Genomic DNA, 21,499 nt, shown 5'->3' with positions numbered 1-21,499 from the left:
TCCCCAAAATAATAAATTGAATTCCCTGAGCTGAGTCTGTTTAGCCCCCAACAGTACTTGGTAAGTGATTTCCCATCTATATGCCAACCAATGAATTTTCTTGCTCTTTGTCCTCCTGTTTTCTTTCCTGTCGTGCTGGGGGGTGAAGCAGATGTGTGGCTGCCAGCCAGGGCCAGCTCCCCACCCTGACAGCTCTCAGCACATGCCAAGCAGGGACCTGGGGCAGCAAGGCCTGGCCACGGCCCCTGCACAGGAGACTGTGTCAGCTCACAGGCCCCAGCCAAGCACCACCTCTGTCTGCAGCTGTTTGCTGTCCTCTCATTCTGATACCTGTTCTATGCATGTGGATTGTGGACTCTGCACTTAAGTTTTGCTTTAGTTTCTCCCTTTTGACATGCTCTGTATACACCAAAAGATGACATTCAAGAGATGCTTTCAGTATTGGCTTGTGCATCTCCTTCCTTGTAATGAAAAACATCAAATGAATCAAAAATGGCCACATTTCTTGTGACAAGATCAGGTTTCAGGCCATGCAGTGTTTTCCTTCCACCTGTTATCCTCTAGAAATCCTGATGCACAGGGATGTGAGAGATAAGAATCTGTCACCTGCCCTGAGGATTTGCCTTGAGTTAGAACCAGGACCTTCCCTGTGTCCTGGCCATGGTTTGCCAGGGTGATAGGCAAGCAAATTTCATTAGAAATTACTGGATCTGAATTTAATTCCAGAGCAGTTCACCCCAAATGGCTCCTATTTCAGTGACCTCCAAGTGCAGCCAGTATAATTTTCTATGTTGCTCTTAATATCCTGCCTGCTGTTGGGGATAAAATTCGCTTCTTGACTGGGCCTGCACAAGATCCAAACTCTGGAATGCCATAGTAAGGGTAATTTGGACTTCAAGGGCTAGCACAGGGCCATTGCTTTTAGGGGTGTTTTTACTCTTAACACTTTCAGCTCTGCCTTTTCACACTTGATTTCATAAATAGGTTCCCTATGAATAATTTACCAATTATTTTGCTGCTTTTAGTCACTGGACAAATGATTGCAGAGTTAAAGCATCTGCTGCTTTATACTTTGATCTGTTTTACTTGCTGTGTAATGTTAAGCAATTTATCTGCAATTTAATTTTGAATTAGTACAGTATTTCTGACAAATGCCTTATGGAGCTAGCTGAGCATGGAACAGGAATTTGCACACTTATGAAATATCTGAGCTATCAGTAGTAGCTTAAAAATACATTTCCTATATATATGTTCTTACAGACCGTAGTAAAATGGAACTGGTAGAGTTGCAAAAACTCTGCATCAAAATAATACACAAATTTGGGGGGATCTGTGTGATGTTTCTAAAGCAAACAAAAGAGCAACATGGTAAAATGCTGTGAAATAGCCTATTTAAATTATTGGTGAGGCTTTTTGCTGATGTTTTAAAGATTTTTTGGTGCATTTGCTCAAGTTAGGTGAACACAGATGCAATTCCAAAACCCCTTTTTATTCCTTTTGTTTTCACCTTGTCCCTCTGACCCAGTTTGCAGTAACACAGTATATAAGATTTTGATTGTTGTTTACCTCAGAGCAGTTTATACCAAAAGCCCCACTTTGCTCTCCAGGAAAGCCACAGCCCCTCTCCAGAGTTTCTCACCTGTAAAGAGGCTGCAGATGAGTGACAGGAGCTGCTGAGCACTGTCAGGTGAGGCTCATAAAGGAGACCTCAGTGTGGAATCAGCTAAATCCACTCAGGAAATGGGGCCATCACCTGAGCCCCTGGTGTTTGTTCTGTGACTGAGCAGCAGCTGCAGCCCCAGCCCGGTGGGGCTTTAGCTGAGGCCTTTTTGGAAGCACAGCTTGCACACCTTGGAGAACGGGTGGCCTCAGCACTGGTGCTCCTCTCCACCCACTGCTTTCTTCCCACAGGAAGCTCCTGAGCTGCTCAGCACCTCACAGAGCTGAGACTTTGGTGTTTATGTCAGACTGGAGAGCTGCTCTGCCCTGCTTGCCTGAACCAGGAGGGGATGGAATTCCTGCATACAGGTCAGTGGCAGGGGCTGGCCCCTGCTCCAGTGTCAGATCTGCCAGATGCAGTCGGGATCACCCAGCAGTGACCTGAGGTGTGCCCTGTCCCAACGGGCACAGGACCAGAGGGAAGTGTTCCCTGGCACAGGTGGGAATGGCACATGCCCCAGGAGGGCTCCTGACCCTTGCCCAGGTCAGGTTGACCACCACGTAAGCACAGCACATTGCAGAGGTTTGGTTGGTTGTGTCAGGAGGAAGTTGCGCAGTCAGATGTATTTACACTCGACTGGACTTATCCTCTGACTGTTTTATTTTCCTCTGGCTGAGCTTGGAATGTCTGTCTTTCCTGCTCTTTCAGTTTGTGTACCCAGCTTTTAAATTGGCTGATCACCCTGTTGTACTCGTGATGGCTTCAGAGGGAGTTTGCTTTGAATTAGGACTCTTGGATGAGGATTCAGTTTCCTTGAAAATCCTTTCGCTGGGGGCACCTCAGTGAACACAAATTGAAAGGAAAAGTGCTGGAAAAAGTGTTTGATTACATTCTAGTAAAATGTAGCTTATTTCAGTGGTAAAAGGAGCATTTGTGGCCCTTCTGCACATGATGGATTCTCCACTTGCAATCTGTGTTTTCAGATGTTTCCCCATGATATAGAACCATTTAATAGTTCTAGTTTTACAGATGAATGAAGACTGTACAAATGTATTTTCATTTTTTCAAAAGGTGATTAGTGCTTTAGGATATGAACATTTTTACAATTAGTGCTTTAAAAAATAAAAAGTATGTTCAGAGCTGTCATTCCACAAGGATCTTAATGGTGATTGTTCTTTTTTTTTGTGGTGTATTTACAAACCAAGAAGCAAAGAATGAACACAATTTATTGTCCTAACATTCTTATATTCATCACTCAGATAAGTTCACCTATTTTATCACCATGCCACAGTTTCTTTTCAAGTAATATTAGAAATTGCTTTGTTTCTTCAGAAACTTGGATTAGAGTTTAATTATTTAATGTAACTGCTTTTAGAAATTAATTGTAAATATAAATACAGGTTTTTAAGGATTTGTTATCTCAGCTAATTTTATTTTCTTACGTAATCTTCCATTAAATGGATTTGCAGCTTTTTGTTGCTTATGAAAGCCCAATTAACAGTTCTTTCAGAGTCTGGTTCAATACTGCAGTGGTAAAAGACTTTGATCTTCATTGTTTTTATTATTAGATTATTTTTTAATAATTGCATTTTTCTCTTCCCTCAGAACCAGCAAGTGCAAAGTTTCTTTAGCTTGGGAAATTCAGCTACAGGGCTTTGACATTTATATGTTTGCACATTTCTATCAATATGGATAAATATTTATAATATGCCACGTAAATGCACATATTCATCCTGCTTTAAATGCCATTTCTAACAGGAAATCCATTCTCTTGCACAACAGGTATGGTGTCCTTGGTCTTCCCAGCTTGACTAAATCCTCCAAGCTCACCTTGTTCCCTGTACTTTACGGCAGTGAACTTCAATGGGACAGAATTTAATATTTTCTTAATTATTTTACACGAGATTTTACTGCCTGTAGATGTGTGTACATGGGTGGATGAGGCTCAGCAGATCCCTCATCTGTGTGTCATTTATCCATTCCAACAAAGAACAGTGCTGCACACCTTGACACAGATTCAAACACGAGCTGCTGTTTAAACCTTTAGCACGTTTCTCATCCTCCCACAAGCCTCTCTGTAGCTGCCTGCTTTTGGTTTGCTTCCTAGCCATGCTTCAGGCATACCTGGCATCTACTGATTTTTTTCCTCTGCTCTTGTCCTTCTTTAAGAGTCCCTGACACGGGGGCTGATGCAAACTGCAGCTCAGGCATCACGGTGGTCAGCCAGAAGCTGTATTCATTAGCGAAGAACTGACACGTTCCCCGCTGGCCCTGGCACTCGATGAATGGTGCTGATCTGAAGTCTTCCAGGCAGCTTCCGGGTGACATGAGGGACTGTCCACCACCCTGGTCACCAGATCCAGTGTGCTGCAAAGAACAAAGGGACAGCCTGCTAACCGTGCATGAAAAATAGGTAAATTATGTTCATCTGTCTTTTTCCCTACTTGCTTTTAACTGTGCTGGTTTTTGTAATCTTATATTGGAGTAAGATTCTCTTGCTGGAGAAAATTTTAATTTGCTCTGTAATACATTAATTTCAAAGTCTAGAGCCAGCTTACTTAACTTTCAGGTATTTATCAAACTAAAGGAAGGAATAAGTCTGGGTTGATTCAGAATGGTGCCATTATCCAAAGTGCTGCAAATGTAACTTGAGGATGGCATTAAAAAGACCTGAAGCTCTAATTCTGAAAATTGCGTATTTGTACATGAAAATCCCATTGTTTATTATAGACAAAGAGGCAAAACCTTTGTAATTTTAAGAAATGCATATCTTAAGTCTCTGAGTACAGGATATGTAGCTACAGCCAGGTTCTGCAATTTGGAACTAACCTTTGTCTCGTTTCTTGTGAATTTTCCTCTTTAATGTTTGCTAGACATCGAACAATTTACTTTTCAGAGCTAAAAATCCTCGAACCTTTAGAATACAAAAGCTGGATGAAAGCAACACATCCATATAATCATGCACCCACTCTCTTACCATCAAAAACGAGTATCCTATCCAAAGGCTCCTCCAGCTGGGTGGGCAGGGGGGGATGGACTGGTCCTGGCTGTGCAGGGCCACGGGCTGCGCGGGCGCCTCGCACACGGCGCACCTGCTGATGTAGGGCTGGACCTGCTCCTCGGAGAGCGGCGCCGTGGGCAGCGGCGCGGCGCTGGACAGCCAGTAGGACTTGTCGTTGCGGCTGGCATAGTAGCACACCTGGTTGATGTTGCAGTAGGCAAACGGCATGGTGCTAAACACGGGCAGGCAGGAGCCTGCCAGACCTGAAAATGACAGCAAGTGGTGCCAATTAGTTCACTTCCTAGGTCAGTTGAAAATTGTGTTCTGGCCAATGTTGCTGCAATATTATGTATTTCAGCAGGACTTAGGTAATGCACAGATGTTAAACCTCCCAAGCCCTTTACCAAAATGTCTATGTGAGAAACAGAGACCTATTACCAGTAAGTATCTTCCTTTGACCAGTAATATTTAATTGTATCAATCTGATATTTAAACATGATGTAGTTTGTCACCATGAGAAACAGTTATGATAACAAATTTCTTAGCTGTGCCAACACTGAAAAATAAATTAGGCAAGGGGTGATGGCTGGTTTAAAAGGAGATTAGCTATTTACAAACTCATTAGGAGCAGTGAGAAACCAAATGAAAATGCTGATAAATAAAAACATTTTTGTGAAGTATGACAAGCCGTTGCCAGCAGTCCATTAAGCTGAAATCTCAGCAGCTATTCAACTGCCTTCCAGAAAGGCTTCACAGACCTCCAAAGTGAAATAAAAGGATTGAAAGATTTTTCAGAGCCAATCCTGCAAAATTCTCATCAGGCAGACATCAGTGGGAACCAAGAAGTCACCAGTGCATACTTCTGTGGTGAACTTGTTCCAGAACTGAATTTAGAACAGATTCATGATGGCCTATTGAGTTAGCAATAATCATTGCACAGAGTTCTGCCTTGAACTTGGTATGTGGAGTGTTATTTCTGTAATGCCCCCAAACCCAAACACCTTCATTAAAGACATGTGACATTTCTGTACAGAAGCCAGTTTTGTTTATCTCTGATAATATTCCATTCCAGTCCTAGTGAAGGATCTGGAGCAGCCTGAGTAGGAAAAATGCCTGCAAAATCACACAGGAGACAAGGACTCCGTTTTCTTTGAATCTTATTTTCACTGCTGTTATGAGGCATTCTGTTAGCAACTGGCTCTCCTGGGAAATGCCAAACACACAATAGTGAAAACATTCTAAAACACCACTGCTATTCTAAAAATAGCTCTTTTTATTGCTCTTTTAAACACTTCTTTTTTGTTCAGCTTATTAGGTCCTTGATCTTTCCTCCTCAGAGACTTCTCTAACTCTTGTATAACAAGTCAACAAGAATTTAGGAAACTTTTTTCTGTGCAAATTGCCACCAATCAGTTCCTCAGGCTTCAAGGCAGGCAGCTTATTTAGACATATAATTTTAGTCAGAATTGTAAAAGACAGGGAAGATGTGACCCAAGGCACCAAAAGGAGCTGTCTCTGGAAGGAATTTGGCTTTGGCATTTCCAAAAAATATTAGCTTCTGACTCTGAAAAGCACAGGATTCTGCTGTACACATGATGCATAATTTACTTGTAAAGCTTACTTATACTGCCCAACTGTACTTACCCAACTTAACCAGCTCTTTCCCAAGCTATGTCTACAGTAAAAAAAGGAGCAGATCCTCCAGGGAGTTATTTCAGAGTGGCCAAATAAGATTTCTGACCTAGGAAAATCTTTCCAGTGACTTCAAAGACAGCCTAAAATGAGCTGGGATAAGTGAAATAAACCCATCATCTCTCCAACTTCAAGTCAAAATTACTTAGAAATACTTTTGCATGCAATTGCAGAGCAGCAGAAAGCCATTTTAAATGGGTGACAATAGGGCAGCATAACCAAGTTCATTATCATCAGTGTAAATTAGTGTAGAAAATAAGTAGCTGACAGTTTTATAGCTTGCTCCATGTGACTTGTCTTTCCTTGTATAGATAACACCATGTTATCCCTTAGCTGGAGAGCAGTTATGTACAATACATACCAAGATCTTGATTATGGGCTTTCTCTTGTCCTTCCAGGTACAGCAGACTATAGCCAGTCCATAACTTTGGCATCCCCTGTGGGCAGAGTGGTTCTCGGTCTGACTGACTGTGAAGGACAAGCAAGAATCCACTTGCAGATCTAATCTGGGGGCCTGGTTGTCCTGGGACACCAGTCTGGCCAGGTGGACCTTGGAGAAAGGTAAAAGAAATTTACTGGTATAAAATACAATGTTCACACCTGCTGTGTGTAAATGTTCAATAAGTTCCAAATTGAATATAATACAACTTCAAGGCTGTCATGGGCAATAAAGACACAAGCAGACTTCTGTTATCCTTCTCCTGGGAGAGAAATGAACTAGATTGCCACTGAATGCTTGGCACTTGGCTTTTCTATTGTACCTCTGTCTTGTGCTGTATGGATTAAGAAATGAACTGAAGTGGGCAATGATTTCCCTGACTTACTCATTAGGATGAACAGAACGTTTGGACTGAATTTGAATCCTTGCAGTAACATTCGATGCCTCTTGCTCACATATGTATTAAAGCCTTAATTTATTAGAGAGCAGTCACAGGTAAAATACAACTTTAATTACTGCCAGACAGTTGCCCCATTAGCCCTGGTTTAGAGATGCATGCCTATTGATATATTCTGTCTGAGCATGGCTGCTTAATTGCCTTTCTGCTTAATAATGGATGCTGAGATAAATTTTCTTCCAATGGGTCTTGTTATGAAATCATTCACAAATGTCACTGTCAATGCTTGAATTGAGAAGGGGCAGGAGGTGTCATGGAATCTCAGGCTAGAGGTGGCTGTATCCATGTGGGAACTGGGGGAGAAGAGAAAAAACTGAGTCTGTGCATCATCTCACACATCTCCCCCCTGAAGTCATGCTCTGTTCTTACCTTGTGGCCCAGCATATCCTTGCTCTCCTCGGCTCCCTTGGTCACCTGGTGGTCCAGGTGCCCCAGGTAACCCATCTTGACCTGGCAGGCCATATGATCCTTCTTCACCTTTTATGCCTAGATAAATACAAAGTATATGCTTTTCCTTCAGAGGGCTGGATTTAAGGTTCTGCATTGTCCAGACACAAAGGGCCAGTCAGCAAAATGGACACCAGGACAGGGAGGTGCAGAACTGCTTCTGCAGGCAATTCTTTTCACCACTTATTCCCCCTGTGACCACAGCAGTAGCTCAGAGGTATGACTTAGGAACAGCAGCTCCTGAGGAGGTTTCCATCCTCTCCAGAGACCTTGTGTGATTTACAGTTGAAACCAAAGTACTCCCCACAAACATTAGCATGCAAGCCTTGTGCAGAATTGCCATCAGGATCTGCACCATGGAATGAGCTGTAACTCCTCCTGAGGCAAGCCAAGCTGTCAGCTTTGAGAACTCCATTCAGCAAAGTCTTAGAATATGTAGTGAACTCCTTTTGAAGTAATGGATGTATTGGAGTATTTAGAGAACAGGGAGGGACTGGAGAACTAGACATTTTTAGGCTCCTGATGGCCTCACCTTTTTGTATCTCTCACATGTCCATGCCCTTTATCCATTAGGGGGGAAGGTGTGGCTGTGACAGTAAAAGATACATCTCATGTAGGGTGCAGATAATGATGGGCCTGTTCACTGGCTACCTAAAACATAATCTGAATTGAACAAAGTAACACTTATCAGGTATTGTTGCACTTAGAAGTGGTTTTCCACTTTTGATAAAAGGGGAAAAACAGTTTTCAGATGAGGGTGTTTCTCTAGCACCCACTACAGTTGTTTTTCAGTAATGGTGCTTCATTCCTTGCAGACTTTGCTATTTAACCTGCAGACTAATTCAAGGCTGTCTCAGTGTTCAAACTTCCCCTTATTACTTTTTACTAAGAAAATCTGAACCAGTCAAAAAAAAAATTAACAAGCAGCTTTTCTATGTTGGTTGCAGAGTTATTCTTCCAAAGCTTAAGCACATTGAGGGGCTTTAATAAAATCCATTGCTTTTGCCAGTAAAACTTACAGTTTGCCTTCCAAGCCAGGAAAAAATTGGATTCTCCCATCTTAATGAAGGAAAAAGCATTGCTATTTCTTTCATAAAAACAGTGCAAATATGTGTATCACTGTATCACCTGGTTTTACAGAAACCCTTAATGATGTATGTAATGGAAACACAGCTGTGTAACCCCAGAAACCCCTTTTAGCTGGCAAATCAACTAAGATAACTAAAACTAGAGAGTTAACTGAAAACTGCATCATTTCCTTTCATGATTGGAATGACTGCTGCAGGGAATCTCCTGGGAGACAATCAAGGGTTTTTTTTTCTGGACCCAGAGCAGCCAACACAACAAACTTTGGTTTCCCAAGTAGGAAATACCTAAAACCTCACAAGGGATTCCACTAATCTAAACTGAAGACACTCTGCAATACAGCTCATGCTGTGTTTCTATGAAGGTGGCCTCTCTTTTGGGATCACCAGTACCAGCATCACCCTTGTTTTCTTTTCATCTGTCAGAATAACATTTCAGTCTTCCACCACTTCCTTTTAAGATCTCTTTGGTCAGTTTTCATTGGTGGTAATTCTTTCATGTTCTAACAGATAAAGACCTCCATTGTAGCCACTTCTCTGACTTCAGTGTCCTTTTAGGACTTTGGTTACCAGAGCTTTGGGATTCATTAGATATATGAATTATATTCATATGTACATTTTAAACATCCTCCAAACAGGTCTAAACCACAGGGATAGTTTGAGGCATTGCTTTTATAACTTGGTGGGGAAAAAGGAAAAATACTACTTGAAGAACATTTTTCTCAACAGTGTCTTGTGCTTCTGCCCTGCCTGGCCTAGGAAATGAGAATGTATTTCAGGCAGGCTCAAACAGCCTGGTTCAGCTACATTTATCCATCATCCTCAGCATTAACCAGCCCACTATGTGTTTCTGGAGACTCTTAGTAAGTGTTCAAGGAGAAGAGGATAAAACACAGAGAAGTAACTCTGACACTCTGACCTGTTTCAACTGGTCTAAACGGCTGAGAAGAACATCCAAGCTTTCAAAACATGAGCTTACCTTGGGGTCCAGGGTGGCCTATTGGCCCTGGTAATCCTGCAGAGCCATCCTCTCCTCTTTGCCCTGCTTCCCCAGGAGGCCCTGGGATTGTAGGGCACGAATCATCCACTTCCCCTGGTTCACCAGGGTCACCTGGAATGCGTAATGGGAAAGTGAATTGCAAGACTGGCTGATAGCTCCCATGCAAAAAGTCAACATAAATGGTAGCTGATTTGGGTTTTCAAGAGTGTACTTTAAGTATTTTAAAATCTTGAATTATTGAGTCCTGGTTTAATTTTACTCTCAGTCTTTTAGCACAGTATGAACAGTGTGGCAAGCCAGTGTTAGCAAGTGTATGTTAGCTGGTCTGTGATCTTTGCCCAAGAGAGAAGGAAGGCCAGTGGCATCCTGGCCTGTGGCCAGCAAGACCAGGCAGTGACCATTCCCCTGTGCTCAGCACTGGTGAGGCTGCACCTTGAATCCTGTATTCAGTTTTGGGCTTCTCACTACCAGAAAGACATTGAGGTGCTGGAGTGTGTCCAGAGAGACACAATGGAGCTGGGAAGAGTCTGGAACACAAATCTGGTGAGAAGCAGCTGAGGAGGGTCAGGAGAGACCTTACTGCTCTATTAGAGTTACTTGAAAGGAGCTTGTAGAGGGTCTCTTCTCTCAGTAACAAGAGGAAATGGCCTTAAGTTTCATCAAGGGAGACTTATATGGGATATTAGAAAATGTCTTCATGGGTAGGGCTGTCAAGGCCTGGAACAGGCTGCCCAGGGAAGGGGTGGTGTCACCATCCCTGGAGGCATTGAAAAGATGTGTAGATGTGGCACTTGGGGACATGGTGTAGGGATGGCCTTGGCAGTGCTGGGTTAATGGTGGGATTTGATATGTTGAAGATCTTTTCCAACTTAATTCAATGATTCTATGTTTCACATATTTGGTATACAGCTTCAGTCTTATGTGCTCCAAACTGATTTGAGTTAAAGCCTAAAGTCTACCTATCCAGCTTCAGTGCAAACACCTTAGCACATGGAAAATTTTGCCTATTTTGTTTCTGCAAAACCATCAATAGGCAGGCTAAAAAGGCTAGCCCATGACAGCCATTTGAAGTAATTATAATATATAATAATAATTTTTAAAAATAGTCACATTATATATATTGAAAGTTACTGGCAGCTTTTGCCTGTTTGCATTTTGGATCGACATTTGGTCAGATGGAAAGCTTGTTTGTAGTAATCCAGTCTTAGGATTCAAGTTTTTGCTATGATTTTGGTTAGAAAGCATCTTGTGTGAAAACAAAAAAAAAAAAAACCCAAATAAGAACCAGAAACAAGTCTGATTGATGTCCTAGCATGAGATTTCTCAGCAGAGCATTCTCATGACATTGGTGCTGTTTATGTGAAATATTCATTAGAACTATGTCCTGCTAGCAGTACCTACTCTTCCTAGAAACCACACCAAGGATACCTTCTAAGAGCTGAATTTTTCTATATAAAATGGAGCTCCCATGAAAAGAACAATAATCAAAAGTCATGAACTTACCTATGAAACCTGAAGGATTTGGAAAATGGAAAGCAGATTGTGGCCATTGAGGTGCAGGTGGAAGCAAGTTTCAGGCATGTAAATTAGAGTAAAGAATGGAATGAGAACTGAAATCACTTACGTGAGGTGACATTAGAAATAAATAGTTCAGAAATTTTTAATCAAATGAGAAATAATTTAAGTTGGCAACTGCAGGGGTCTTTTTTTCCGAGATTGTTTAAATTATTTGCATGCAAGTTAACATTAGTATGATTATATGTGAATTGAAGCATCACAGTTACAGTTGAATGACACTAAGCAACAGGTTCATAAGTACCTGTGGGACCTCTGGGACCAGGCCTTCCTGGAAAACCTTGGTCTCCTGGTTCTCCTAAAGCACCAGGTGGACCCTGTGGGCCATGGACCCCCATAGGACCTGGAAATAAACCCAAACAAAATAAAATGCAGTCTGGATGCTTGGGAATCCTCAACTCTGTTGTGCTACACAAAGAAATACACGTTGTTTCTTCTTTCTCTGATATGCATCTGACTTATATGACTTTTCTTTTTGTAGAGATTGGAAGTGATTGGTGTAGTAGGGATTTCTCTACAGCGTGTGAAAGAAGCAGAGTATGTAGATTTCTGTTTTGAAACTAAAGAATGCGTTGAAAGCTCCAGACTATTGATATGGGGCAGATGTGAGACTCTCTTAGTTCAAACTCATCTGTATTTTCTACAGTTTCTCAAGACCCCTGAAGAGGGGGTCACTGTTTGCTTATCTGCCAACTCAAATGTTTTACTGCCTTATTCTCAGAGTGGCAGAGTGTCTTCCAACAAGCTGTTGTGAAGCAATGCATGTGAATCTGTCTCTACTCTCACCTTCTACCCCAACCCCATTGTGTCTGTAGGTAACCAGGAAGAGCTGTGGAATGTCCAGCCTCCACCCCTTCTGCCCAGCTCCATCTCCAGTGGCCACCCCCGGGCACAAGGTTCAGTCACAGGGGCTGGGAATTAGTGCACACAGATCTTAAAAACATCTCTGACCATACCCTTTGGGCCTTCTCTTCCCTGGCTCCCTGGAGGGCCTCTGGCTCCCTGCTGTCCTCGTGGCCCAGGATTACCTGGTGCCCCTTGAATGCCACTGTCACCTGGATCTCCTCGCACAAAGATAGTCTCTCCAGGAGGACCAGGATTCCCAGGATCACCTGTGGAAAAGAACTTTATTCTTAATGTATGCACAAAGTACAAACATCTAAAAATAGCCATGTTCTGCTAGTGGAGTTTTTTTAATTTTACTCTAGAGTGTTTTTGGGGTTTTTTTTTCTCTAGAAAAAAAATGTAGGACAGCCCTTGCATGTTTTTGGAAATACTAGTGTTGCCTTTGTTCAAGGAAGACAATGACAGGAATAGTTCCCAAAGTTATTTAACTTCTGTGCAAGCACAGGAGGCAGCAAGTTACTGGTACATTCATTGAAATACTGCTTCTCTACATTAATATCTTATAGCTTTATTACCATGTTGCTTAATCTGGAGATCTGCATTTTATCCTTGGCCGGTTATCTACCTTGTGTTCACTTCTCTGTGTGTTCGCTGAGGTAGCGATGGGTTTCTTTATTCCCTGTGCACTTTTATACATTGTTTTACAGACAGTAACCCTGTTATTCCTAGTAGTCAAAGGAGTATTTTACATTATAAAAGTTGGTATTTTTAGTTTTAATACCTGTGATGCCATCTAAACCAGGTAATCCTTGATCACCTGGAGGACCAGGGGAGGCACTGTCAGGAGATCTTCCCATAGGTCCGGTGGGTCCAACAGGTCCTCTTCTACCTAAGGGATCACATTTAAAAAAAAAATCTGAGGTTTTTCATTTTAGATTACAGACTGAAGTTAGTAAGTAAGAGAATGCTGACGTGAGAAGTCACGGAGGTAATGTATGGTCACACTTGTATACCAAACATACCAGTTCCTAGGCTAATGAGGCCATCTTGTCAAAGTGAAAATATTAATTATCTTTTTAAATTTTTAATTCTTCTCATAAAATTTATGTAGCCTGAAGAATACATCATCCCATGTTGGCACATTGCCATGGATAGCCACGTTTTCCTAAATTCCAGCAAGGGGAGAAATGGTATCAGTGTAAGGTGAGTGGGGACTGTGAAATGATTCTGCCTGGGGCAGGATAAGTATTCACAGATTGTTCCTAGCAAAAGGGAGTTACACTGATTCCTAAAAACCTCAGTGAGCAAGATGAATTTACTAGCCTAAATGGATTTTTTTTCCTAATCTTTAATCTGGATTTTCCCACAATAAAACATTTATGTCCTTACTTGTGACAGGCAGAGTTCTCTGCACAACACTTTTGAACAGTTTCAGCTTGTTAACATGTGGGTTGCATTCTGTTGCCTTCTCTTTTCTAGAAAAAAACAAATCTAATTTCTTCATCTTGCTTTTGACCTCATCCTTCTATTTACTTTCTGGTGATTTTTCTCTTATTTGTCAAAGCTGGTCACAGCTCTCGGAGACCTCACCTAAGCAATGTCAAACAGTGTTAATACATCTCAGCATTAAACCTGCTCTTTTTTCCTCAACAGCACAGTTCTGTTGACTCCTCCAGTTCACAAACTAGTAACCAAACTAAGAAAAATTGTCTTCCTCTTAGAACAGTTCACCTCACCAGATTTCACCTTCTGCTAGTTTTCTTCCATGTGTTATGTGACTGTGGCAAGGTCTGGCAGCGTAAAGCTGATGCCACTTCTAATCACAGCATTGCTGAGGCTTGAGTGGGCCTCTGGAGACTTCCTAGACTAACCCTGCCCTCAAAGCAGGATCAGCTAGAGCAGGTTGCCTCAAGCTCTGTCCAGCTGGGGTTTGAGTATCTCCAATGACAGACACTTCATAACTTCTCCAGGCAATTTGTTCCCATGTTCAATTCCCTTCACAGGGAAAATAAAACTTTTCCTTATATTTAAGTAGAATGTCCTGCATGTCAATTTGTGCCCATTCCCTCTTGTCCTCTCACTGGATATCACTATGAAGGAGCTGTCTCCAGGTCCATGCCATCAGGTATTTACACACATTAATAAACTCCCCCTGGGCCTTCTGTTCTGGAGCCAAAGCAATTCCTTCCCCCTCTCCCCCCTCTCTGCAGTCTCTTCACTTTGTCAGTGGCCCTTCCTCAAACACTTGCTTTTTCCCATTTCTGTGCTGTTCCTGTATCACCAAGCTCTAAAATAACCACTGCAATCTTGTGAAACAGTTCTATCTTGCCATTACACCAGAACAGTTGATAGATTCACTGTAGTTCTGGGACTGCCAGATATTCTGCACTCTTTTTCTTCAGGAATTTCTTCCCAAGTGGCAACCCTACCTAGCAGTTCTCTGAGTGTATTCAAGCCATAATTTTCTATTTTCATTCTTTCCTATAACATAAACCAGAAATTCTGGAGTCTTTGTATCTCTACCCAGAAAACATCAGCATGTTACAACAGAAGTGGTTTTAGGGAATGAATCTTCTGAGTAATGTTCATATTAACCAGAGTAGGAGCCTTTAGAAAAAGATATTAAGTATGAGCTTAATTTCAACATTGCAGAGCAGCACTTTGGAAAAAACCTTTTCTTACCTGGAAATCCTGGGAATCCCCTTTCTCCAGGGGGGCCTGGAATAGAAATACCAGGCCATCCAGGTTCACCTCTGTCTCCTTTTGGTCCAATTTCTCCTGAGTATCCTGGGGGCCCTGTCTCACTCTGACCTTTATAAGAAAACAATTATGTACATAAAGCTCACAGCAAGTACAAATACAGATGTGCAGAACAGAAATACCAGTTGCAGATGTTCCTCCTTGCAAGGGTTGCCTAGTGCTGTTTTTCTGGTTCTCTCTTGGAAGCTGGATAGAGTTTTGTTGAATCTGGCCCTAATTCATCACTTTCAAAGAAAGTAATCTTATTGCTTGAATGCTCTTCTTCAGGGGTTATTTTATATGGTGTCATTATTGTAACTTGAAATGTGAATTGATTGCATGGTTTCAAATTTAATTTTCTGTCAGCATATATATGTAATCTTTAGATAGATTATAAGCATTGTTTTTTAACAGTGCTTCAAAAGCACCTTTTGAAAGTTGTGAATACATCAGCATGAGTGAAATCCACATTCCTCTTAAGTTTGAGGCACAACTCCCATGGACTTTAAATGGAGCTGGGATTTCACAAGTCTCCTTTTAATTTGTTAGTTTTATCTTTTGCATATTTAAAAAAAAAGAGACTTGGCTCTCCTTTGAATCATCTGCACTGAACTTTTTAATTTTATAAACAGCCTTGAAGCATTCCAACAAAACTATGTGAGTAATGGAAGTTTGAAATTTTTTCCCACAAATAACTGCAGGTGTGCCATTAAGCATACTTCAGATTCTGTTTGAAAGTTTGGTCTGAGCCTTAATGAAGTTATCTTCTGGGCAAGGCAAACATCAAAATAATATGTACCTTTCCTTGCACATTCAGTCATGTAGAAGATTTTCTGTTCCAGTTATTTCTCATCTTTACCTGGAGCTCCTGCAGAACCCTTTTGACCTTTTAGTCCATCCAAGCCATCCAGTCCAGGCAGCCCAGGAAGACCTGAGAGGTGTCACACAGGTATGACTGACCAACAATCCTTTACAGTCACAATTAAAAATCAAGCCATTGTTTTTATCTGACAACACATACTGGATCAAGATGGGGTATTTACTGAATTTGATTGCTGGCAACTGCAATGAGATCACGTTGCAGTGCATTCTTTTTGGAAAGGCAAATGCAAAAAGTTACAAAATTGCAGTCATAATACAGTTTCACATCAAAGCAATCAGAAAGCACAACTTTTAATCCTTTAGGTAATTCCATCCTGCAGCTAGCAAATTATGGGTTAATTTATAGAGAACATTGTGTCTGTGGCTGGACTACTACTGCTACATGTGGTTGTTACTCCAAAGTTCACTGTGCTGCCACTTCATAGCCACTGATGGGGATGCAGACACTACTTAAGATGGCTGTAAATCTGGAACTTCTGAATAGTTTCTGTTCAAATAGAAGTGCAATTTACCCAGCTGCAGCAAAAAGAGGCTGAATTTCCACCTGGCTTCTTTTCTGTGGTCCTGCAGATTTCATACAGAAAACTATGCTTTTTTGCATCACTCTATTACAAAAGCTCTTTGAACTGAACAGCACAAAATCTTTGAAGACAACAAATCTATAATTGAAACTTCTGGTGACACATGGTAGTATATAGAACAGTTCTGTCACTAGTGATGTTCACTACTAGCACTGACTATTTGTGGTAATCAGATAAAACTTTTGCTTTACATCTTGCGCTTTCTTGCAAATTGCTAACACAATAAATAAAACAATAGATGGCACTTTTTAACCTATTTTTAAGAAAGTTGAACTAATCTAAGGTTGTGTTTGTTGTTTGCAGTCGAGAGTAAAAAATATCTCCATGTCATCAGTGCTTTTTAGTTCCTTGGTTGTAGAGATGAACTGTCAAATGTGAAAACAAACACTTCCTCAGTGCAGGCAGCAGTCTGTCACCTGGTAACAGCAACAGGTCTGGCAAAACTGACGGGTCATTTGTGACAGGTTTCAAAGAGAGGAGCGGACTTGGGATGCCTCTTGCTCCAGAGAGGGACACTGATCACCAAGGAGCTGAATGATACTGTCAGTGCCTGTCCTGTCTCTGCTCCACTTCTGCTGCTCATCTCTGCCTCCTTCCTTTCCCCATCCATTCCTCTCCCTGGCCTGTAGGACTCCCAGTCCACTTGCAGTGGGTTTCTCCCACAAGTCTGAATTATCTGTGTGTGTGCCTCCTTTCCTCTGGCTCCCTCCTGGCACAGAAGATGTAGGCTCTCTGTTGAGTGCCTGTGCTCAGTCCCAGCATGTCCTGCAGCTCACCAATCTGCCATGTATCCAGAGCAGGCATCTTGGGAGAATGTACTGCTCTGCTTAAGCACATGAGAATGGATATAGCTTTTCAAATTTATAAACTGGTCAAATTTGGCAGAGACAAATTGCTGTAGGAACAGCAACACAAATACCCTTCAAATACCACCCTGCCAAATTTAAGTGTCCCTAGTTCAAAGATGGGTCATCTGAGAATGAAAAAATAAAAAAGGCCTAGAGTTCTCTAGCAGGCACACCAAAAATTATAATCATATAGCTTTGTTTTCAGAAACTAGAATTATTTTAGTTAAAATTTATCAAAGGATGAATTGAAAAAAAAATAAAAAATCCAGTGTGTAGAAAACACCAGTCTGGACAAATTTTAAATCCAGAAAATTTTCTGAAAACCTGCAAAACATTGATAATATACTGTCTATGTAATCCACTTTATAACATGGAATACTAGTAATCCAACCTGTAATATCTTCTATGACCTTAATTAACTGTTGTTTAACTTTTCATTACATTCTAACTTTCATTCCTGCTTTCTGTAGCCTTCTTTTGCTTTGGACATGTTCCCATTTTAAAATTTATGTAAGAGTTGCTTTTGGGGAATTTAACAGTGGTATTTTAAAATTATTAAGAACTCCTAACTAATTTTGGCCCGCAGGTCACCATTTAAAACTTTTTTTGATCTTTGGCTCATTCTGGCAAGATTGATGACTTGGTTTTAGTTGCTTTCCAGGGAATTTCTGACACATTTCCCAACAATCCATTATAATATCAGCACTTGTACTTCTAGATTTGTGGATTGCTATGGTCCCATATTTCTAGGTACAGCTGAATTGGCTGACCTGAGCATGAACCACTGTTTCTGTGTTGTACAGCCCAATTCAGCTCCTACTCACACAACTCCTCCTGATGATGGTCTGAGTATTACTTGCTCCATCAAGGATTACTCACACAAATAAGGCTTGCCAGGCTAAGCCCTGAACTAGTAAAACAACTCTAATAAAGAAAATGGGGTTATGCTTTTAATAGATGATGTTTAACTTATTTTTTTAATCTAGAAGGTTTTTTAAATCTAAAAGTTCAGGCACAAGACCTTTAATGTAACTGAGAACCAGTTAGACTAATGAGGCCATGTACTTAGCTATGAATTATCCATTTCATTTGTAATGCTTGCACCAGCACTTGTTGAAAACAGCACCAAGATCTAGTTGATATCCAGTTGAATTGGAATACAAATACCAGTCAGTTTTCATTACTGGGTGTAGTTTCAAAAGTATTAGCCTTCTTTTCAGCTATGGTGGCAATATATAGAATACTCAGCTTAGCAGGCAACTCAGTCTCTAATGAATTGTCATTTGGGACTGAACTTTTCCCTCTGTAGGACATGTGTTAATGTCATGTTCCTGTGCAGGACTTGGGATAAGTTCTGCATAAAGTGTCTTATGGCAAGAAGGAAAGAGCCCATCAATTATGAAGAAGTTTGCAGCAGAAGAATGCTTTTTTTCTTTTTTGACCCCTTCCAGACATCCCTGCCACTGCAGATCTCTGCCTTTGTTACAGCAAATATTGCTTGCAACACTGAATGTTCTCTTGCACATTATGTAGCAGCAGGGAATCTGTCATGACAGTTTAAATCAGCACTGTGTATTTACTGCAAGCAATCATAAATGGTTTCCATTTTTCATTTGGATTTTCAGTAATTTGTAAGAAACCTTCTCAATTTGTCCTTAAGCTGAATTTGAAAAAGTGGATCTATTGTCCTCTCTAACCATTTTGTATAGCCCTAAGTGTTACTTTACTGTGGTTTCTGTATATGGGTCACTAATCTTCTTCCTGTTTGGGAACTGGTTATGAGGCACACTATAACAGACACAGGATACAGAGCTGATAAATTTCTTTATGGAGTATTAATAACTTATAATTTCAATTCTAAGCATAGTAAATGTTAATAATGTTCTCCAACAGAACCAGTTGTATAGATGAACTGACATTCAATCTGAACACAACAATCATTGCAAGAAGTGTAAATCAGGATTTGGAGGAAACACTTCTATGCTAAATACTCCAAAATCAGACAAGCGACAAGAAAACCAACAATAAAACGCAACTCGAGTTATCACAATTTGTTAAAACAAATTTGAAAAACAAAGCTGTCGTAGCAGCCTGTTGGGTTTACAGAGTAACAGTGGCACTCGATGGTGAAAATGTAGATCACAGTATAACTGAAGTGAAAGTGAAACAACTGAATTACTGTAAACACCTTTTTCTTTCCTAAAGTTCTGCTACTGGTTACATCAGCTAAGCCAGACTCTGTTTCTACCTTCCTCCTTACTCATTTTAGATTGTAGCCCAATTTTCCAAAGTAGCATTTCTGTTACTTATGAAAGGTAATGGGAACTGGCCTAAGTCTAAGCATTTTATGAGACACAGAGTCCAAATCACAGTCACAGTTAGGCCTTTTCCATTTTCACTACTGAAAGAGTATTTACATCTGGTACTGTCCCATTATCATTAGAATGGCACTGTATATTCTGTTTACCTTTTCTGCCTTGGGATCCAGGTAACCCTTGCAATCCTGGAGGTCCCAGAATTCCAGGTTTCCCTTTTTCTCCAGGTTCTCCTGGCAATCCTGGAGGACCTGTAGCTCCTGAGAGTGAAAGAAACCCCTGTGAATATGTAGTTCTGTTAAACTGTTGAATTTTTTTCCCCCATGCTATGCAGCACCTGTAAGTGTTTGGGGATGCAGGAAGAATTGATGGGTCTTGCTGTCTGAGTCTGAGCAGACAATTGCTGCTATAGGAACAGAAATAACTTTCAATTCCCCCCTTCATATGATCTCTGATTTCTCCATCCTCCTCACAGAGATGCCTCAAGTGCCTTCTCCTGTTCCATATATCTTTTGAGTTATCCCATGGCACTATTTTTTAGCCTTTGGCATTACCTGGTAACCCGGGTGGCCCTGGATATCCACGGTCACCCTTGGAGCCCGGTCTTCCAGGCTGTCCTTGGATACCTGGTAAACCCTTCTGCCCTGGAAATCCACGAAGTCCTTAAAGGAAAAAAAAAAGCTACAGAGTGGCTCAAAATGCACAGGGAGCAGAGCTCCCCCTAACAAAAAAAAAAGAAAAAATAATTTTTAAGTCCAATTTTGTCTTCAATCAAACAGAGGTACCTGGCAATCCTGGATCTCCCAGAGGTCCTTTCTGACCCTGTGTACCAAGCAGAGGAGTTGGGTCACCTCTCCTGCCTGTTGAGGTACAATGAATTTCATTTTATACAAACATCCTTTCCATCCACAAACCAAAGCTGGACACTTTTTTAAGACCAAGAAAGTCATTAATAGATATAAACAGAATGGGCTCAGAGAACACAAAATGAGAATTGTTTTGGCACAGGCAAATTATGAGAGTTCAGTTTGATTGCATTTGCTCTTACGTGATTTGACAAATTTTCCATATCCATAAGCATGGATTTTTATGTGGTTTTGATGGAAATTTTAAGTTCTATGAAATCTGACATGAATTTATCTTTTAAATTAGCAATACCTACTTTTAAAGGAACAAGCTGTTAAAAAGTATGCTGAAATGCAACTTTTGCCTTTAGGTAGGTAAGACTTGTTTCTAATTATATCCATGTTTTATGGGAAAACAGGACAGAAGTAAAAATAATTTAATAGTGAGTCTTCACCATCTATCCCACATATATCCTAACAATATTGCTCTTTTCACAGCATATCTGTACAAACTCATTACCTTTACATCCTTTGGAGCCAGTCAGTCCTGGATATCCAGGGTTTCCTGGTAAGCCAAGATCACCCTGAGTTTTTTTAAAAACAAAATAAAAATGTTTCACATAGGATATGTGTAGCAGGAATGATCTGCAGGAGATTTTTTTCTCTTAGCTAAACTATATCTTAAGCTCAACAAAAAAAATCTTGTCTTTCTTACTTGTGTAACACTGGCCAACAACAAGAAACTGTAGGTTAGACTTGCTAATAATTTTGAATTTCTGCTTTTATAGCTTATTCTCATTCTTGGCTCAAACAGCTTAATTTCCCCACAGATGGCTTGAATAATTTGATTTAAAAGGTACCATAAAATATATATCTAATATTGTTGTATGCTACCCAAAATTTACTATAAACATTAATCAGAAATATTGTAATGTCACAATAAAAATGTAGATTTCCCTATTTTTCTTTTTGAATAATGACCTTTAATCAGCAAATAAATTTAATTAAACAAGCTGAGCAAAAATATGTCCTTTTACCAAGAAAATAACTGTGCCTTTTCCTTTATGTAATCTCACTGTCTACCTAT

The 21,499-nt window shown here is 40.6% G+C and overlaps 1 protein-coding gene across 1 annotated transcript in view; it reads right to left on the bottom strand.

Annotated features, from left to right (window-relative positions):
- Nucleotides 1-2,694: 2,694 nt before the first annotated feature.
- COL4A4 (collagen type IV alpha 4 chain) overlaps nucleotides 2,695-21,499 on the bottom strand; it is a 66,915-nt gene continuing 48,110 nt past the window's right edge. The window contains exons 34-47 of the mRNA XM_064385936.1: nucleotides 20,933-20,996; nucleotides 20,353-20,427; nucleotides 20,122-20,229; nucleotides 19,720-19,827; nucleotides 15,801-15,872; nucleotides 14,885-15,013; nucleotides 12,984-13,091; nucleotides 12,313-12,468; nucleotides 11,601-11,699; nucleotides 9,761-9,892; nucleotides 7,619-7,735; nucleotides 6,715-6,903; nucleotides 4,638-4,924; nucleotides 2,695-4,027 (exon numbers count right to left, since the gene is read on the bottom strand). Coding sequence (XP_064242006.1) covers nucleotides 3,764-4,027; nucleotides 4,638-4,924; nucleotides 6,715-6,903; nucleotides 7,619-7,735; nucleotides 9,761-9,892; nucleotides 11,601-11,699; nucleotides 12,313-12,468; nucleotides 12,984-13,091; nucleotides 14,885-15,013; nucleotides 15,801-15,872; nucleotides 19,720-19,827; nucleotides 20,122-20,229; nucleotides 20,353-20,427; nucleotides 20,933-20,996 — 1,908 coding nt within the window. The 3' untranslated portion in view covers nucleotides 2,695-3,763. The remainder of the gene's footprint in view (nucleotides 4,028-4,637; nucleotides 4,925-6,714; nucleotides 6,904-7,618; nucleotides 7,736-9,760; nucleotides 9,893-11,600; nucleotides 11,700-12,312; nucleotides 12,469-12,983; nucleotides 13,092-14,884; nucleotides 15,014-15,800; nucleotides 15,873-19,719; nucleotides 19,828-20,121; nucleotides 20,230-20,352; nucleotides 20,428-20,932; nucleotides 20,997-21,499) is intronic.

The sequence above is a fragment of the Passer domesticus genome, chromosome 11 (genome assembly GCF_036417665.1).
Source record: "Passer domesticus isolate bPasDom1 chromosome 11, bPasDom1.hap1, whole genome shotgun sequence".
NCBI classification, from domain to species: Eukaryota; Metazoa; Chordata; class Aves; order Passeriformes; family Passeridae; genus Passer; species Passer domesticus.
This window is presented reverse-complemented; position numbering and strand designations above follow the sequence as displayed.